Source organism: Chinchilla lanigera, unplaced genomic scaffold (genome assembly GCF_000276665.1).
Source record: "Chinchilla lanigera isolate Chin_1 unplaced genomic scaffold, ChiLan1.0 scaffold00049, whole genome shotgun sequence".
NCBI classification, from domain to species: domain Eukaryota; kingdom Metazoa; phylum Chordata; class Mammalia; order Rodentia; family Chinchillidae; genus Chinchilla; species Chinchilla lanigera.
Window position 1 is genome coordinate 16,712,552 of NW_004955450.1, and position 21,039 is coordinate 16,733,590.

Below are 21,039 nucleotides of genomic sequence, written 5' to 3' on the forward strand. Positions count from 1 at the left end.
ATGACAGTAGCCACATCCACATCAACATGATGTATAGTCAAGCTTTAGACTAAAAGTCAGTGTCTGCATGACCCTAAGAGCAGAAAAACAAAAATACTTTTCCTGTGGGTGCTGTTTACACAGTCACCCACAGGGCCTCAGAGCAACACTGTCAGAGCTTATTCTTTACAGGGAGGAAACAGAATCGGAGGGGATGAGTGATCTGCTCACAGATGCACAGCTCAAGCCGCACAGCTAGAAAGGTAACCAACAGCAGGAGGGCCTCCGCCATCTTGTTCTTTGTATGACCACAGGAAAAATGTGCCTTGGGCTAACACAGCGCTCAAGCGTTCTTTTGTTACTGCTGCTGCCTGTGTTGGGTGTGTTTAACAAGTCTCAAAGTTTCATCAGAACCCAGTCTTGAGTTAGACTTCACCAAGGGCTGGGGACAGCTCCTCAGGGAGGCCACAGGACTAGGGATGGGGGTTCCTCTGGAAGGCCTGAGGAAGTCAGAGAGGTGAGGCGCCCCCTGTCGGTAGAAGAGAGAAATGAAACAGCAAGCCAGGCAGGAGCAGGAGGCCCTGTCCCTGAGACCTGAGTTTGGGGCATCACGCCCGCATGCCTCATCAAGCTAAGAACATGGGGTGGTGCAGAAGATGAAGAGGCTGGCGAGGAGTCAGGGTCCCAGGGGCAGCCGGAGCGTGAGAAAATTAGGATGTGTAGGAGACGGTGACGGGAAGCAAGGGGCAGTGTCTTGTTTACCCTGCTACTGCAAATTCCATCCCTGGGCTCTGCAGGCAGTCATTAGTGTCTGTCAGAGGGAAGCAGAGTGGATTTCTGTGACAAGGTGAGACTGTCGCCTGTCTCCTCCCACATTCCGCTGAGAATGGGCCGGGAGGGTATGTGTACACGCCCCACTCCTATAATCAAGGCCACAGGTCTGCGTGAATAGATATCCACAGCCCAGCCATAAACTGAGCTCTCAGCAGAGAGGCTGTCACTGGCCACCTTCTCCCACATGCTGACTCACTGGGAGGATGTCACACAGGAACGGCCTCATCTTTGGGATTATTAGTAACATATGTCATTTAGGTCCTGCAGGCATTAGCTTGGTTAGACTAGAGGAAGCATTTGAGTAGGAGTGCACTGATATGGTGCCAACATTTAAAAAGTATTAGGTGCAGACAAATAGACCTCTCTTTCACTCCTGTCACATGAGCTAGGTTATCGCCCTCCCACCCTCACCCCTCCTGCTTTCCCCAAAGATAAGGCCTATGGGAAAAAATCAGCCTTGAAAACCAGAGATGAAAAATGCCCGTCCCTGACCTACCTGCCATCACTATTCTCTTGCTCCATGGCTACTCTGTAAGGTGGGCAAGGCTCACTGGGCTGGCATTTTTGATTTCTAGTTCTCAAGGTTGATTGTTTTCCAGCTAGGTCCTATTTTCAGGCAAATACAGTAGTTAGGAAGCCACTGTTCATCCCTTTCTGGGTTAGCCTTTCAGTAACTTTCACGCAAACACAAAACAATCTTGAAAAAGTTATTTTCTCCCCCTGTTTTATATAAATGGCAGCAAACTATACATATTTCTACAACTTGCTTTTTCATCTATTTTATATCTTGGGAATCTTTCCCTAACTATTTTTGAACAGAACTAAATTGTCCTTTTTTTGCAACTGTATGTTTTCTATTAGAGAGACGCAGTTTATTTTCCTATTCATGATGGGCATTTGTATTTTGGATCTTTTCACCACCATAAACAGTACAGCGATAGAGCAGTTCATCCCTAAGTCATTTCACATGTGGACAGTTCAATCTGTAGAATGAAATTTTAGGAATAGATCTGGGGGGAACGCTTTGCATATAAAGAAGATCGCCACTGTCATAAAAGTTTTCCTTTCAATAATAAACTCCAATGTGTGATAAAAATTCCCTCCTTTCATGTAAAATATGGCTCCATTTATAAAGAAAATTATGCACGCAAACATCTTTAGGAACCAGCACTGAGAGGAAGCTCCGAGTTCTGCCATCCACCCATCCACACCACTTCCCCACCGCGACACTGACTTACTGACAGTTCCTGGGTGAGCTGGCGAATCTTCTGCCTCATTTCATCATAGTCTCCATACATGCGCCTCCTTACTTTCTCCAAAGTGGCTCTCACCTGCAGCCCACAAAAAGTGGCACTAGGGTCATGATGCTATTGTGACATTTTCATGCAAGGTGTCTAAAACTTTACTAAAGAGAGAACAGCCCCACAAAAACCCCTTCAAAGTAGTAATCTCATAAATGAAGGGTAAAGATCACTCCTGATATCTAGTTAGAAAGCAATTACCCAAAAAATAGTAATTGTATGTAACTGTAATAATAAATATGAGTCATCCAAAGGATAAACTCTGAAGAAAAAGTGGTTTGTTGAAATTCACCTGTCACTCCCAAGCCACACTGGGTAAGGCCTGCCCCTTTTCCTAGCACACATTTTTATTTTTTATTTATTTATTTATTTATTTATTTATTTATTTATTTTGGTTTTTCTCTGGTACCGGGAACCGAACTCACGACCTTGCGCTTGCCAGGCTGGCGCTTTGCCCCTGAGCTAAATCCCCAGCCCCACACACATTTTTATAAGTAGCAAGTTTCCTGTAAACACATACTCAAGAGAATCAAGACTCCTAAAAGCAAAGGGCAACCTTTAAGTTTTCCCTATGTCTGCTCTGACAGCCAAAACACAACTAAATGCCCAGAAAGTAAGGCAGGAAAATGTGACCCTGGAGGGCCCATGAGTCAAAGGTCAGTTCTTCGGTAATCACCAGCAGCACAGAAGACACTGATTCTGAAGAGTGAAGCGATCCCTGGGACACTAATTCACATAAGCACAGAGTGAGTAACATGGCTTCAAATTTGTTTGTAACCACAATAAGAAACCTTACAAACAGACCGTTTCTTCCGGTCTTCTGTGCCCCTAGGTGGGCAAAGTCCTCAGAGCTCTCATAGAGGACAGGAAGTCTGAGGGCAGCTTGCTGCAGGTGCACCCCAGAGCCCCCACCCTAGACAGACGTGGGGTCGTGCTTGGTTAGAGGGCAATGTTTAGGGACTGTCGTGGGGGGCCTGGTGGCAGAAGTGTGTTTGCATAGTGACAGCCTGCTTTTAATCAGACTGGACAGAGTACAGAAGGAAGGGCGTGGGGGAGACAGAGGAGCCCAGACCCAGCCTTGCCCGGATGGATCCTAATAATAGGTTTTCCTTCTTGCCGTCAACCATAAACATTTGGGGAAAACATGGCCAAAGCATGCCTTCCACCCTAGGCTGAGGGAGTGACCACTGCTGCCCCCAAGCTGGGTCCCATGTTGTCACTGATGGGCAGTGGGCGGCATCTTCTCACAGGTGAACACCACAGGAGCCAGTAGGGCCGGAGAGTCACTCACAGAGAAGGAGTGCGGTCCAGACCACAAACACACTTGGGGTGGCCAGACCAGCGATGAACCAGAAGCCAGTTCCGAAAGGCGGGACCTGGAAAGTAGCTCTGCCTTGCAGATGTTAGTGGAGGTCAGTCATTTTCCAGGTCAGAACCAGCCCTGCGACTTCGGCACTGTCAGACACAGCTGACGCTCAGCCTGAACCTGCTGTCTCTGCCTTGGGCAACTTGCGAGTCGGGTCTCTGCATGGACCATTGACCTCTAAGGCAATGCCACGCTGTCTGGAGCATGTAAATGAGGGAGGGCTGAACATTTCCTTAAGAAAAATACAAGAGGCCTGGAATGTCTGTGCTTCAAAGAACAAGCAGGAATCGAATATTCTGTACGGTTTTAAACTCTCTTGGGAGGTAGAGTGAACAGGGAGTTGAGGCCAGTAGTTGTCACATTCTGTGTGTGTGTGCCTCAGATTTTATGCTAAGCATTTATTACTTTTACTTTTTAAAATTCAAGAAGAAACATTCTTTGAAAACCCATGCAACAGCTAAGACAAAGTGGCTTTGTGCATTATCTGCAGACCCGCCGAGGGAAACGTGGCTTGCTCCGCAGTTGAAGGTTTTCACCTTAGGGAGCAGAGTCCAGCTCACAGCCTACACGCGAGAAAACAGAAGCCGCTGTGGGCCAGAGCTGGACCCCGAAGCAGGGTCTGTGTACTCACGCCCCGCGCCTTCCGCTGCCCCACCCCCGCAGCGTCTGCTGGTCACAACCACTCGCTAAGCCACAGGTCATGCGAGGGCCCCGCACCTAACACAGCCCGTTTCCTCTTCATCTAATAACTGGTCTGGGCAACGGGAGCATCAGTCGTCTAGGGCAGTGGTGCTGAATTCTGTGGCACGTGTGCCGCAGTGGGCTACTTATCATCATTGAAAGCTCTAAAAGCTTCCATCGCTGATCTAGGGGGACACTGAGTAGGAGGAGGAAAACAGATACAGGCAGATATAAAAAATTAGAAGAAAATGCTCCAAAATGTTAACAACTGTAGCAGATGAATTGTGACATTCTCTTTTTTTTGTATGAGGAATCACTCTCAGGAACTTGTGCTTGCGAGGCAGGCGCTTGTGCCCCTGAACTATATCCCCGGCCCCAAATGGTGAGATTATGAATGGTGAGTGTATGAGATTCTTCGTACACTTTCACGTTTTCCAAAATTCCCCTGAAGCATATGCAACTTAAGAGATGAGAAGTACGACACTAAATACAAAGAAATGGCATTGCTGGGCTTGGCTTGGACAGCGTCTACTGTGGCTGACTTCCTGGCATCCCTGTTGTTGGTCTCAACCAGTCCAGTCCTCCTGCTCTCCTTGTCAGTGATTGGTCTGGGGAGCCAGGCATGTGACCAGCTCTGGCCAATAAGACCTAAGGGGAAGTCTACTGAGGGAGACTTATCCCCTCAAATTATCTAGGGATAAGTGGTCTTGTCTCTTCCTCCGGACATGGACATATTTTCAGAAGATGCCCCAAGTCTCAGACTGAAGAAAGAAAAAGCTAATGGAAACACAGAGGAGAGGAACCAGAGCTTGCATACACCCTGCCCGGAAGCTCACCCACCTCCAGACTCATCGCCATAGGAGATAAATTTCCTTTTTGAGTTGCCTTTTCTGTTTACAGCCGAGAGTACCCAAGAGTACCTACGCATAGGTGTGTCCTGTGTAACGCAAAACCACTTAAGAGCCTGTGTATGGTATGTGGAAGAAGGGAGCCGTTGGTGTCCTAAGGACCCCGCTCAGTAACATCCACCCTGCAGAGGTCCAAGCGGTGCCTTGCTGCAGAACTGCATCTGTACTTTAACATTACCATGAAGATACGTAGAAACATGTCCATCTAAAAGAACACTAAGAATCCTTCCAAGATGCCTGCTAAAGGGGCTGGGGATTTAGCTCAGCGGCAAAGCGCCTGCCTGGCAAGCGCAAGGTCGTGAGTTTGGTTCCCAGTACCGGAGAAAAACAAAAAAACAACAACAACAAAAAAAATGCCTGCTAAATCCACATCGGTGTTTCCAACTCCACCCTCTTACATGCTGCAAAGGGAGTATAAGCCAGAAAGGTAAGACTCCTCAGGGGCTCACATCTTTGATGTAGTTCATCTCTTCTTTCAGCTGACTGGTAGACCAGCCGTACACCACCATTTCCTTCTGCTGGTTTTGATCAGATCTTCGAACGACGCCATAAACCACACCCTGAGGAAGTTTCCGGGGCGATTCCCCATTGCTTAGTTCAGGAGGCTGAAAGGGGTAGGAACAGAGAAAAACCACAGTGACTGTGCAGGCCTCGTGGAAACAGCTGTGACCCGCCGTGTGGGATAGGGTGCCTGGCTGCAGTGGTGCCCGGCACGGGCCAGGCCTGCCAGCCTGGAAGAGGAGCCCTTGTGTTGACTTCTATGCCACTCTGCCCACTAACCTTGTGGTAAAGCTGCACAGCCCTGCCCTCCCGCGGGCAGGGTGGGGGGGCGACCTTTCCTAATTCCCATCAAGGTACAAGAAACACTTGCGTCAGGACACACAGGTTTGTGTGTCCTTGCAGTCCTGGTAATGCTGTTTTTCCCCTTATACCGGTTGGTCTGATGACTCCCACCTTATCACTAAGTATGTGGCCTGAAATGTGGGCGGTTGAGACTGGCGGTCACCGGGCAGCCACACTGTCCTCTGAGCACAGGGCTGCCCCGGGCCAAGTTCTGAGAAAAAGAGGTGGAGTTAGTACCCAATTTGTTGTGACTATTCGTGAAATATTTCTGACAAGCCTGACAGAGGCAGTATGACTCGAGCCCCAAAGAATCTTCCTGCTCCTGCAAGCTCAGGCTTAATTACTTCAATTAAAGATTGCTCGATGTTGAAACGCAAATCCCTTTGAGAAAGGACGGCAAGCCCACGTCATAATACGCTTGTGTACATGAAGCCTTGGGACCCAGGAAGGGGAAGGGAAGGCCTGCTGAGCACCCACGGGAGGCTGGGCCTGCTCCTCGGCACATTTCATGCTCACAGCCGCTCTCTAACCCGATTTTCCTCTCCACTTCTAGCTGCTGAGACTGAAGTTCAGAGAGACAAAAGAACTCACTAAGGAAAGAAGGGAAAGGAAAACAAACGAGAAAAGAAGGGTAAAAGGGAAACAAAGCTTTGTAAATAAGGAGGGGAAGAGGGGTTGAAGGGAGGGGAGGGAAACAGGAAAAAAGAGAAATCAAGATATAGCGCATGCAGGTAATTCCCTATGATGAAGGTGGTCACTAGGTATATGTACAGTGTACTTGCTAAAGCTCTCACATGCCAACGCCAGCCAGCGCTGTGTGACTCCGAGGCTGCCTCCTGGGACTGTGGCACGCAGGATACAGGATAAGAAGGGACAGAGTAGGGGTCTCCACAACACAGAGGAGACACAGGCAACCAAGAAGCCAGGCCCACAGCAGGACTTCACAGATGCACCAGCTCCTCTGACCTCCCCAGGGCCGCCCTGACCTCGGTGAGCCCCCTAGAAAACACGCAAGCCCTGGGGCTTTGGGGCTGTCCTGCCCTCCCAAGTACTAGGATGACAGGTGCGCACCACCACATGCAACACTAAACTTTTTCTTAAAAGCCTAGAATAAAATACATGACAAATTATTAACAGCAGTGACCTCTGAGCAGGGCCGTGGGGTGGTCCAAGGATGCTGGGACTGGAATGACCGGTGTTGTTTTCTTATATTCTTCTGCATTATTTATTTGAATTGTTTTTACAATTAGAGATTTTTATTAGGAACAAAACACATCCATTGAGTCCCTTCTGCCACACCTGCATGGGGGAGGTGAGACTGGAGGGTCTGCCCCCCACCACGCTCCCAGGAGGGCTGGGCCAGCTTCCACAGAACCCGCTGGCACTCCTGAAAGAGCTCATAAGTTTAAAAGAGCGGGCTGTCACAGTTCTCCATAGCTAAAGAAAAGCTCCGTAAAACTCCCCATGCCCTGGGAAACAAAGCTCTGACTAGAACACTAACTCCACCCAGTTCCTGAAAAACAAAGCCTGGGTCTGCAGAGCACTGTCTGAGGGGGACCAGAGCCAAGGGTCTCAGGCACAGAGAGACTGCTGAAGGCACACAGCGAATTTCACATTCTCATTTTTTGTCTTAAGAAAGCATGTGTTTTAGTCAGACATGGTGGTATATGCTTGAAATTCCAGCACTTGGGAGGCTGAGGCAGGAAGGTCACAAGTTTGAGAGCCCAGACTGCCCAGCAGACCCAGATCCATCTCAAAACAACAATCAAGAATATGTGTCTGTGTAGAACTTCTAGAAGGATGCAATCTGAACCTTCCTGGCCATTTCCTCAGTAAAGTGGGATGTCATTTTCTCTTCTAAATTCTTGTGCACTTTTTCAGGGGGGCGGGCACACAAAAACCCGAACATTATTGTGGAATTGATAATTTGTAATTTAAAAAAAAGAAACCACAAAAGTTGTTGAATTGCCAAGGTCTAAATAAGAGACTTTGGAGCTCCCAGGAAGAGAAGGGGGAGGAAGGGAAGCAGAAACGCACATGAAGACAGAAGAGAGGAGAGGTGTTTGCATCCGGGGATTTCACTGCGCCGTCTTCTCGTTAGTCCCCATCATAACCCCGCTGTGTAAACAGAGGGCAGCACTGAAGTTCCTGTCTCTGTCTTTCCAAATCTAAGCTCATTCCTTACCTCCAGTGCCTCCAAACCAGCTGAGAGTCAGGACAGACGCCCGTCCCAGAGTCTCAAGGGGCAGGGATGCTGAGAACCCGGCCCTCAGGGGTCAGTGCCCTTGGAGAGGCTGGCCTCATGGGCTCCTGCTCCCTGCCAATACCAGCTCCGGGAAGTCTGGGTCATGTTTGTGTCCTTTCCCACCACAAGCTGCAGCATCTAGCACAGGCAGACACGCAGTGAGTTTCTAAATAAATACTTGCTGAGTGATGGGGGAGCCTTAGAAGCTGGAGGTGGTTTGGGGTTCACCCAGGGCTCGTCGTGCAGCCCAGGGCAGGGACACCTTCCTTCCTTCCTCTTGGATGCAGGGATGGAGAACCGATGTTGACCTGAATTGCCAAACTTGTATCCAGAGACGCTCCAAAGAGCAGAGACTGCTATTTTTACAGAATGTCGGTATCCTTGCCACCTAAAATTGGAGAATATAGGAAAAATAACGAAAGCTGACATGCTCAGGCACGTTTCTGGCTGAATGGTTCCCCTCTGGTGCCCTTTAAAAGATCTCTCTGTGAGATAAATATTAATTTTTAGGCACGATAAAGGTATTGTGATAATATTAGAAAGTGTCTTTGAGAGTAACACGTCGAAGTGTTTGGTGCCTATTTATTTACTCACAGCGGGAGGGGGCGACTGGGCCTGGGGGGCAGTGACTCGTCACACAGGTCAGCCTTCTTTTCGCACAAGTTTGAACGCTCCATAACGAAAGGGTTTTTAACTCTCCTTACAGTGCTGCTTGATATTTAAAAATCAAATTTTAAAAATGCGTATGAGATCTACGACAAGCCTTCTCTCTAGGTATTAAACAACACTGAGCAAATCTCCTTAAAAAACGAAAGCCCTAATACATGTGGGAATGAAAAGAAAGTAATCAGTGAAGAAGGGAAAAGAGAACAACCAAACAAAAAGGCCTTCTTCCGCTGTCCCGAAGTAACAGGCATCGGAAGAACAGGTGTGACAAGCGTGCGCACGCGCGCGCATGCACGCAGACACACACATACACACCAGGGTTCTCACAGTGACAGTATTTCCTGTGAGAATATACAGCTCGGAACCTACCTCCGAGCCCAGCTGATGGCTGTTTTCCCTAGAGACACAATTTGTAGCAAGCCCCTTACAAACTAGGAAAGGAGAGCAACTGTCGAAAAGCAACTGCATCTCAATCCCTGCTGTCAGGGGTTCCTCGGCTCCTGGACAGCCTTGGATTAGTGAAGCCAACAATAGCTGATCAGGTTTTCCAACTCCTGAACTGGAGTTGGAGATCCAAGTTCTTACAACACAGCAAGTACCACAAAGCCAGGGCCCATACCTGCCATCTGCACGCATACCCCGATACTTGGCACAAAAAGAAGCGCATGTACATTTTAAGGAAGGCAGATCAGCCATTGGGATTGGGGCTATGCTGAAATAGCTGGAGTATCTGTCTTGGACAGTAGGGCTGATCTGTGCAAAGCAAGAAAATCCTTTGGGCCAGGACTCTCAGGGGAATAAACAAAGGCAGGAACACAGCTTCACTAACTTAAACTAGTGGCAGCAGAGGCCAAGACGGGCAGTGGGTCACACATCCAGGCTGCCAATGCGACTGGGGAGGATCATGGCGGGAATGAGCTGAAGTGGTAGATTAGGGCAGGGCAGACTGGCTGGGGAAGGAAGTGTGACCTGTTAATTACAAAACCCCCGAACACATGGGCCAAACCGTTCCCAAAGCCCTGCACAGGGATTTCTCAGGAGAACTCCAGCAGGGTTTCCTTAGGGCTGACCTGCTGTCAGCCTGAGGAGTGGGTGAGACAAAAAGGACAGTGGCCACTGAGCGCTCAGCCATGGTGTTCTCCTGGCCCGCAGGCCGTAGGGGGCACTTCCCCCACCTTTACACAGCCCCGATTGGCTCTGTAGAGCTCTTTCCTTTCCTACCTTCAATAAAGATAAAACCGCACTACTGTCTGCACTTGTCTTGACCAATTCTTTGCTCAGCACAGAAAGAACCTAGAAGGGGACTGTAGCACCCCAAACCTGGGTAAAATAGAGGTCAAGTTACTTCCTCCATGTCTGGCTTTGGCCCTCGTCCTTCCCACCAAAGGCAGCTGCTGCCCTGGCTCTGCCAAGAGCCCGGCCACAGGCACCCATCCTCCTGCCAGCTCGTGCAGGAATGCAGGCCGGCCTGTCTGGCCTGTGGGTCCATCTTCATGAGTTACTCATCTGATCATTACCCATGCATGACATAGTTTTCCTCCCTATGACAAAAATGAGTATTAGAGCAGAACCTGAGGAGCTTTCCACATCCCGGAAGAGAAACAGGGAAGGGAAGGCCAGCCCTGTATCCGGAGAGAAATGGAGACCTTTAGTTTATCAAACATCTGCTATTTTGACAGAGTCACAGACTGAATAGAAAGCACTTCCTAACTGAACAGAGAACACTTCCTTACTGAATAGAGAACACTTCCTAAGTGAGTTCAAGCTCAGAAACAGACTGATTGCCTTGAATGCTGAAATGAGAAGGGAAAGAAAAACGTCTAGCCAAGCTGAAGTCCCAGAGAGTGACAGTTCTAATGAGAGTAGCCTCCCTGGGCGTAGCCTCAAGATAGTACTTTACAGCTGCTGAGGTTCAACAACCCCCAGGTGAAAGGGGAGAATATCTGGGAGGGAAAAAAAAATCAGGAACTGCTTTTCTGGAGCCTGGTGTGTAGGACACACCTTGGGTAACCTTGACTGATAAAACGTAAATATCCGAAGCAGACTTTGCCTGATAGGAGGACACAAGCTGCCGTTCCCAGGGTTACACAGCCCAGTTACAGACCAACCTTGGAACTGGGAATGCGCTGCGGACTTGCTGAGCGGCCTGTGCAAAGTTAGTTACTGCCCTGAGCTTCAGAGGACTTGAAAACGTCTATGTAGCCCAGAGACTGCTAACGATATTCCTAGCTCCCTCGCAGTGTTAATGGGGAGGGAGCTGCTGGGCAGCTGGTGTCGCCCTGATCTGACTTCAGGCCTCAGCCACTGCCCTTCTGCTGTTTGCAAATGGCGTTCCACAGACGGATGCATCAGCTCCGCCGCAGACACTGGGAGAACACCGGCTCTGGGCTAATGTCTGCTTTTGCTAGGGGAGGAAGCGGAGGCCCCTGGCAGTGACTTGATGGACCCGGCATTGCCTCCAGATGAAGGAGCCAGGCCTGAAGCCCAGGCCTCCTGCTACTCTCCAGGGCTGCTAGGACCATCTCTAGGAGGGTGCCCGCCCACTCCTCTGAATCATCTCAGCAGCCTCCCTCACCTGGCAACACCCTGTGTTGTATAAATAGTCGAGCCACCAGAACCTGCAGGCTGACTCACCCAGGCTTTAAAGGAAGGGACTGTAAACCCCGAGAGCGAGGGCTTCCTACTTGTGACAGGTCCCGACTCTCCATCGACTCTGAATTCCTGCTGGCCATCACTCAGGTTCTCCAGGCCCGAGAACTGCTGCTTTAAAAGCAGTGGGTCAATGAAGGGCATTCCCAAGGGTCAATGTTAGCGGCTGTCTTAAAATATTGTCTGCTTCACGGTCGTCTACCAATCCGCAAAGGGCTTTGCCACTGCAGGACCGGTCAGCCAGACCAGATTCCTTCAGACTTAACACAGGGTCAGCAAGCTGCTGCTTCAACACATGCATCTCTCATAGTTGGCACTGGTTCTGTCGTGTGTGTGTGTGTGTGTGTGTGTGTGTGTGTGTGTGTCCGTGCACATGAAGGAATACAGGGCGTACAGATTTGGGTGCGAATCTGGATACATATCCTCATAAAGTTCTTTGGAAATGATAGATATTTAACTTCAAAACTATCTATTACCAGTTTTAATTCTAATGTTCAACAGTTTTATAAACACATTCCATGTTTATCAATTTCTCAACATGAAATGTTGAGAAACAAACTGTTCAACATTCCTTCTCCCATATTCTTGATTTTGAATATACAAATAAAAGCCCACAGCTATTGCATTTGGTTGTTCATATAATGCAAGGTGATTACATTAGGCAAAGAAACTTCTTATGGGTTGAACAATGTCCGCCACAAAAGACGTGATGGATTCCTAACTCCAGCACCTCCCAGGTTGACCTTATTTGGAGACAGGGTCGAGTTCAGGTGAAGTCATTTGAGTGAGCCCTAATCCATCATTCCAGTATCCTTAGAAAAAGGGGGACACTTGGCTTTGAAAGACAGACACAGAGCACTGTGTATCGTGAAGATTGCAGGGACGCAGCCACAGCCAGGGTTGCTAGGAGCCACCAGAAGCTGCAGGAGGCACAGAAGGACCCTGCCCACAGGCTCCAGAAGCAACACCTTGATTCCAGACCTCCAACTTCCCGTGCTATGAGAGAACACATGTATTGTTCAAGCCATGAGGTTTGTAGTGCTTTGTCACAGCAGCCCAAGGAAACCAACACAAAACACGATCATCACACTCAAGATTCATTCGTTAAACAGCTGCTTGGGACAAGGCAGGGAGCTGCTGGGCTCTGAGGAGACAGAATTCGAAGAAGCTGTCTCTGTTCTCAGGGTGTGTCTGCCTAAGCGGATGCCACACACACTCTGCAGAAATAGTCTGGCCATACGCGGCGCTCTCAGCAGCGGATCGTTGCGTACCGTGCAAGAAAGGCAGCCTGAAGCTTGGAGCTCCGAGCTGCGGAGCAGAAGAGAAAGAAGCCAAGGCACAAGCAGCCAGGGAAGGTCCGAGCGAGGCGCTCCCTGCACCTTGAGGGCGGGAGAGGCCTTCGGTGACCTGAGAGACGGCTGAGGAGACACTGCAGGCCTGGAGGGGGCCTGGCCGGGTCCTGCGGGAGGAGCTGCCACGTGTTGGGGTGACATAAGCAAACCTCCCTGGTGGGGACAGACAAACCCAGGGAAAACCCAGGGGCGATGTTATTGGGTTGGCTTTGGATGAGCTGAGATTCGGACAAATAGCGCCGCCCGAGGGGACTGGCCCTCAGGATCTGAACCCAAACTAGCCACGCCTCGCGGGAACAGAACCCCAGCAGCCATGTCTCGGCATTCATCTGATTATCATAACTGAGACGTCACGGTGGTCTTTAACCCTGTGTCTTCACTGTCATTTCACGTGAGGGCAGCCAGGGCCCGGGGCTCACTCTCCCAGGTAGGCTGTGTGAGGAGGTCGGTTCTACTAAAAATAAACCGCCCTGAGGAGGGCTCAGACCCTGAAAGAGCAAGTATTTGGGTCTGGAGGGAAGGGGAGCAAGGCAGAGGGGGCCCCGGGGTGGGGAGCCTAGACTCCAGAGAAGGCAGGAAGTGCGGCACTGGCACGGGCTCCCCCTCCTCCCTCCCTCCCTGCCCCAGCCTCCCCAGCAGTGCCAGAGGACCCAAACACATGACACCGGTGTAAAACGAGATCCTGCTTCTCACAGGGACAGGGACGGGGACCGGCAAGTGGGAGGTCACCAGCTCGGGGCACACTTCCACAGCACACGCTGTGCCGGAACACATACGCTCCCGCGCCCACATCCCGCTCAGAGTCACGGTGCTGCCTAGAACCTCTGCAGAATCTGCTCACAGAGACGATCCAGACTGCATGCTTTTAAATGCTGACATTAGGGTGATACGCCACAAAGCACTGGGGCTGCGGTTTGTAAACGTAGCACAGAGACGAGGCCCGGTGGGCAGGGAGGCTGTGGGCTGAGGATGAGCACCTTCCCGCAAGGCCTCGCAAGCAGGCGCTCTGCAGTCAGGAGTGTCAGAGCGGGAGGCAGGGTGGGCGCAGGGGAGACAGAGTCTCAGGCTCACAGAGAGGCACGGAGCAGCGTCGGGAGGGTGCAGACGGCACAGCCCAGGAGGAAGCAGGACGGCGGCCTCGGGAGGGGGCGACTGCAGGGGACAAGGGAGAGGCGGACGTCAGGCCCCCGGGTTTGGGCCCCAAGGGCGGAGGCTGGTGTTTCGCTGCCGCCTCTGTAACACAGCCCTCAGATGCCCCGTGTGCACAGCGTATGTGCCTCTCACAGCGGCACCACCAAGCCTGCTGGAGGGAAGAGGCGGCTGAGGGTCCAGCAGCTCACCTGTGACCTGCGGAAAGCAGACCCGGGCACCGAGCCCTCCTGAAGAGGAAGATCGGAAGAGGAAAGGTGCCAGGCACCTGACTTATCGGGAAGAAGCTCCCAAATACAGTCCTGACGGAACAACTCCACCCCAAGCTGCTGGCCGTGCTGTAATTGCCTCCAGCAGAGCCCAAACACCTCCACGCAGCTAGGCACAGGCAGCCCCGGGGCACACCTTCCTGGGCGCACTGCACCGTGAGGAATTCCTCTCCGATGATGCAAGAACAGGGACAGGAGGACGCCCGGCTGGCAGAACCACCCACCTCTCACCAGCCGCCCCGTGGCATCCCAGAATACTAAGCAGCTTCCATGGTAATATCAGAAAACAAGGCCTGGCCTGCCCTCAGGCAGCGGCAGCTCTCACAGGCACTGGGACCCTCCTCCAAGCTCGGCGTCATCGGCAGCCAATCAAGACTTCCCAGGCCCCACTTCCAGCCAGTGCCCTGACTGCCCACCGCCCCTTTCAGAGGGACCGAAGGTGTCGGGCTGCGAAGGTCGCCCAGAGTTTCTGACGCCTTGCAAGTCTGCGGGCCTGGGTTGGGGCAAACGCTTTGGAATCACAGAGGTGGCCCGGACGGAGTGCCCTTGCTGGCGTGCTGGCGTGTGGACTCCCGGTGACTCATGATGGGACCTAGGCAGGACACGGTGACCAGGTCACTCAGAACAGCCCCAGTCACCACCAGAACCTTCAAGTCCTGCCACCACCCACGATTCCAGTCCAGGGAGACAGCCGCCCCGCCCTGCTCCTCTCTACCCCAGTTCCTCCAGAGTGAGTCACAGGCTCACACTCTGCCCGCCCAGGGCACAGGGCATCGGGGTGCAGTCGCTACCCCGGTGGCTTTTCCCAGGCTCTGGGAACCGGGAAGCTCTTCAGCACCCACAGTCGGTTGTCTGTGGATGAGGTGCTGGGAGGACTTCGGCCCCACCAGAGCCACTTTTGCCTGCTGACCTGTGAGGGTTCCATGTACCACACACTGACAAACAAGAAGCTCCTGTCGCCTTAGCAGCCTGAAAAGCAGTGCTCAGGACAAAGAGACAAACTGGCACACAGCGAGGTTATCACAGCTAAACATGCGGCCTCCTTCCTTTTGTTCCTTGTTTTTGTCTTTCTGAGACAGGTTTTCACTATGCACTTTAGGCTGGGCTTGAGCTCACTTTGTAGCCTAGGCTGGCCTCAAACTCACAGCGATCCTCCTGCCCCAGCCTCCCGAGAGCTAGGATTATAGGCGTGCACCACTACACCCGGCCCTGGCCTCTTTCTTTTCTACTGCTTCACGGCTCAAGGGGTGATGGCCCTGCTGGGTCCTCTGCCAGCCCAGGGTCAGGACAGCCCTCAAGGTCCTTGTCCTGTCACACACATCAACCTGGGCTTCTCCCTCCAAGATGATTTACTGTGAGCAGCCCATGTGCCAAAAGCTACCCACACGAAAGGGACAGACAGGGAGGGGCGTGCTGAGGGCAGAGGGCTGTCCCCCTCACAGGGCCAGCAGCGAAGCCTCCCACTCCTATTCCTCTGTGGTTATGAGCTTTTACCCCCAAAGATTTTCTTTGGTGAGTGTTCAATGCCACAGAGAAGCTGAATGAATAGTTTGATTATATTGCCATGGTAACATACCCATTAGGAAGAAAATGAATATTTATTCAATAATAACTGCTATGTGGTTCATACTCAAAATTGTATAATTATTGCAATGTGCTTTTTATTATAAATCTTTTTGACCTGAGACCTGCCCAAGGTGCATTCACTACGTTTCACGTTATGTCTGCCCAGTGTCTCTTTTCTGTAACTGACTGTCATCTTTTCTCATGTAACATGGAGGGGTTCCGGCTAGCTTTGGTAGAATGTCCCACATTTGGGATTCCTCTGTTTTGCTGTTAATTCATCTGGGTCAGTACCAGGCGACGGTGTGTGCTTATGCGCAGTCACCTTGGAGGGAGGTGACAGCAGGCTGTGCCTGTCACTGACACCAGGCTACGTCACCTGGTTGCAGGGTCACCTGCCAGGCTGCTCCTCCGGGAGGTCAACATCCCCTGCGAATCAGAGTGGCACCTGTTGATGCTTGGAATCGCGTGAGTATCCCAGGCCACCACCACCACCCAGCTTCTGCACCCAAGAAGGTGCCTGTCCGGGGTTTTAGGGTACAGATTTTCCAGGTTAATGAGCTAGGGTTCCACGGAAAACCTTTGCTTTCCCCCTCCCCTTCCCTCTCTGAGTATCACTCTGTTGATTTTATTATTATCATTATTTATTATTATTATCCAGCGTATCATAACCCATTAAAAGCTATGCATCCCTTATCTGAAGTGTTTGGGGCCGGAAGTGTTTCAGATTTGGGAGTATTCTGTACTTTTTGCACAGGCTTTACTAGTTGAGCACCCCTAACCCAAAATTCAAAATCCAAAACGCCCCCAAATCTAAAGCATTTTGAGTGCCATGTTGATGTTCAAAAAGTCTTGGATTTTGGAGCATTTTGGATTTAGGATTTTCCGGTTAGAGCTGTTCAGCCTACACTGTCATTGTTCTTTCTTGGGGGCGAGGGACGGGTATTGAGACAGAGTCTTGTTAATATAGTTTAGGCTGGCTTTGAACTTGTGGTTGCTCCTCCTGCCTCAGCCTCCTGACTGCTGGGATTATAGGAATGCGCCACCACACCCGGGTCTCATTCATAATTCTTTTGGATGTTCCTGTTTTTCCCGAGCTGATCAGACGGAGCTCTTTCAACCCCGCTCCTGACCTCGTCTGTCTCTGACGCAAGGCATCCCTGGTCCAGCCGCTTTCTCCCTACTGCTGTCCAGAACCAACGTCCTGCAGGTTCCGTCAGCAGGCTGCATCCTCTCCTTTTAAGCAGTCTCGCAAGCAGGCCTCCTCTCACGCTTCTGTGGTCACGATCTCGCCTTCTTTCCCCCACTCTCACCCTCTGGCATTCACCACCGCAAGAGACCCCCTGGCTCTTTGGTGAAGCGGGCAGGAGAAGGGCAGGGTGGGACAAGGAGGACAGAGACCGTGGTGTGCTGGGGACACGGTCACCCACTGACCCGCTGGTGGGAGCTTCCTCTGCCACTGGTGGAGGAAGAACTCACTACCGCACCTACTTATGAACTTCATGTGTCGCTTCATTATTTTAGATTCATATGAACATATGCACAGGAAAAGCGCTACCCAGTCCCTGCGACCCTGCCCCCTTCTCTCACCTGTGTGTCCCCCTTAGCCCTCACTGCTGCTCAAACTCTGCAAAATGTGTGCAGTGATTTGTTCACGTCCTTTCTTGCCCTGCTTGCGTATCTGTTCTAAGGATGGCGGGTAGGCTTAAGTCCACCGCTCAGGCCCCTCCCGTCCTCTCGGAGCCTGGAATTCAGTAGGTGCCCTCTGCTGTTCAGTGGCACCTTCCCGGCCATCCCCTGACCCCTCCGCTGTGTTCCCAGAGCCCTCTCACGCTGCTGGGCCTGAACAGGGGCGTAGCGTCGCCGCCCAGCTCACCTGGAAAGTGGCAAGTCCTTCCACAGCAAGGACAAGGTCACTCTTGTCCCCACGGCCTGGGCATCGGCACAGAGCTGGCACACACCTTTGTTTGCTGAGCTCCTATCTCTAGCCAAGAAAGTGTCCTTCACACACACCAGGGTCGCCTTACTGCCTGGCTGGGCTTCTAGCCGCCACATCCAGCCCTGAGAGACCTCACAGAAAGCCCTTGGCTGGGCCACGCCAGGCTGCTCAGCCACAGCCCCGGTCACCAAGGCCAGCGCCCCCGAGGCAGCACCGAGCCGGTGTTCACAGGGGACAGAGCAGGGGCCTGAGCTCAGCGGACCCAGCAGTGGCAAGGGCTTGACCTCTGGGGACAGGGGCAAAGGTCAGGAGTGCTGCTCCTCTGAGTGGCCTGTGAGGGACACAGGGCGCGGGTCAGAGTGGGCACGTCCTCTCTGAGAATGGCCTCACCTGCTCACTCCTCGCAATCTTCTCCATTTGCTCGGGGGCTGGGCTCTCAGGAGGCACGGTGAGCCGCAGTCTGCAGACATTTGCCTAAAGGAGGAGGAGAGGAGAGGCCAATCAGGGAGCAGCGAAGAAGCAGGTGCCCTGGGCCCCTCACAGGCGGTCCCCGCCCTGGGCAGTGGGGCCAGTGTACCCGTCACACAGGTGGCCAGGAGGGTGAGACCTGAGACCACCTTTGCCTGGCCCGGCATAGGCACCGCCGACCTGCTGCTCCAAACAAAGAAAGCACTGGGTGACTTCAGAGACTCCAAGCATTTTCACACGGCTCGGTATCTCCAGCAGCATGGACAGAATCATCTCATTTCACAGGTGCCGGCCAAGCACAGCTAGTGAGCGGGACAGAAGCCAAAGCATACACAGCGACTCTCTCCAAGGCACAAGGTTTCAGGCGCCTGGGGTAGGAGGGTGCCTTCCCTCGGGCTCTACATTTAACTCTTCTGTGACGACGTGTGGTGTTTAATCGCAGCTCTTTCCAATGCACGTTCACAGCAGCACCACTCACAACATCCAAAAGGCAGAAGCTGCTCCAGCCATCATGGCGGGATGGACGGATGGATGGCCAAAGCCAGCATATATGTACACACAGTACGGGAGTGTTCAACCTTAGCTAAAAAACAGATTCTGATACACGCGTCCACACACTAGACGCACGACGACAATACTTATGATCCCGCCTGGCTGAGGCAGCTCGCGGGGTCCAAGCTATGGACTGAAAGCTGCATGGCGGGCGGGCAGGAGTCAGCGGGAGAGGTAGGACTGTGCGGCCGGCAGGTGCGGCTCTGTGAACACTGGACAGGCACAGAACGCCGCTCGGCAGGGACACTCGAAAATGTTGTTTTGAGTATTTTACAATCTAAAAAGAAAGGCAAAAACCAAAATCAAAGCTACCTATGTCTTCTGAATACAGATAGAAGTAAGACAGCTGAAAAGGTGCAGACGACGAAGAACGTGAGTTATAAACTGATGAAGCATCTGACGTCTTCGCTGACTGTCCCACACGGTTAGTTATTTGTTGGTAATCTTTTCTCAGGTTCTCTCCCCAGTTCATTACGGGCTGTCAAGAGAGTTCACCGAAATACTGGAATAAGGGACCTTAAGAGGTTTTTAAAAGTCTAGGGCATGGGATGCAGCTCAACGTAGAGTGCTTTCCTGGAGCTCACAAGGCCCTGGGTTCAATCCCCAGTACAGCGCACACGCACAGCAGTCTAAACGTGCAACTTCCCTTAAAATGCGGAAGCAGTGACAGATGCTATAACTTGTGTGATTTACCAGTATCCTATCAACAAAAGGGGGCTCTGCACCTAATGATTTTCCTGCCCAGTAGGGCAGAAAATAGACTCCCACCTGCAGTACGAAGGGCAGGTACAACAGCTGCTAACTGTGCACCCAGCACTCGCTATATGCCAGGCGTCTTCCGAGCACTTTACCCTCATCTCATCCCCACCGGGGCTCCGAGCAGGAAGTGCTCTTGCCAGTCCTGCTTTGCCACGGAGGACGCTGATTCTCTGAGGGGCCCATGACGAGGAAACAGCAGCACTGAGACACAGACCCGGGCAGTCTCCATGGCCTGCGCCTGAACCCTGGTATTCATCACTCAGTGAAATGCCAAGGGTGGTGGTGGCAAGCCGATGGCACGTGTCACCACTGAAAGCTCTGAAAGGTTCACCATCACTGCCACAGGGGCTTGACCCGCAGGAACACCACCGCCACCTGTAAGGGTCGGACTGTGCACCCCTACAACTCATGTGCTGTGCTCCAACCCTCGTTTCTCGTAATGCGACCTTATGTACACATAGGATCTTTCAGAGGTGATCAGGTAAAAACGAGGGCGCAGAGGTGGCCCTAAGACCAAATGCCTGGTGTCATGAAGAAAGTGGGAGACCAGGACACAGAGGATGGCGGGGAGACAACCTCGTGAACATGCAGCCGGCCATCTACAAGCCAAGAGCAGCCCGAACGGGCCACGTCCTCACAGCCCTCCGAAGGGACCAAGGCTGCCGACGCCTCGGATTTGGACTGCCGGCCTCCAGAACTGCCAGATGAGAAATGTATTGTTGTAGCCACCAAGTGTGTGGCACTTTTTACGGTATCCCTAGCAAAGTAACTCTCCTTCCCTTGTAGTCCAGCCCAACCTGGACAGCGGGGACACAGATCCATACTGACTGACAGGCAGCCTCGAGCGGCCCCACCGCCCAGCCATGAAGGGTACCTACACCCTCCCGCACCATGTCCCTGACAGACAGGCACCCAGCCTGCCAGAATCATACCCAGGAATGGGTGTCTAGCACACACTCAGCCTCTATGAATGTGAGATATTTTTATTATCGTCTAGATATTATCCTTTCCCTATCATCTTACATGCTCCAAAATGAAGCTGATGTATTTGACTTGAGGGCCTTGCTTCCCAAGAAAATGGACAATTTAGTCAATGGATCTAGGACAGTAGGTCTGTAAGTGATGCCTTTGGACTGGCTGATGGCCTTAGCCACGCGACCCCCCCAACGCCCTCTGACTGGCTGATTACTCTAGCCAAGTGATCCCTAGGGACCTTTTGATCGGCTGATCGCCCATTCAGTAATTCCTAAGGACCATAATTTTCGGACAGGGGACCACAGGAGTCAAGCCACCAAGAAGTGAGACGGCTCCTAGCTCTTACTGAGCCCACTCTTCCCCTGCAGGTCCCGAATATTGGCTTTCCTCATCTCTCCCTACACAGTGCTCTCACCCTGAGCTGTGTGCACCCCAGGGTAGACACAGCCCAAAGGTCAGCACAATGCATAACATAAAGGGAGCTTTGGACTTCAAGGCTATGTGGCAGGTGTGCAGGTATGCAGGTGCTCCAGCCTCCGCC

At 51.9% G+C, this 21,039-nt stretch overlaps 1 protein-coding gene across 1 annotated transcript in view; it reads right to left on the minus strand.

The window, feature by feature from the left end:
• Positions 1-18,218, minus strand: part of Myzap (myocardial zonula adherens protein) — a gene marked incomplete at its 5' end in the record, with an annotated part of 66,097 nt that extends 47,879 nt beyond the window's left edge. Inside the window, 3 exon segments of the mRNA XM_013518876.1 lie at positions 2,052-2,144; positions 5,519-5,674; positions 18,135-18,218. Coding sequence (XP_013374330.1) covers positions 2,052-2,144; positions 5,519-5,674; positions 18,135-18,218 — 333 coding nt within the window.
• Between the last annotated feature and the right edge of the window lie 2,821 nt (positions 18,219-21,039).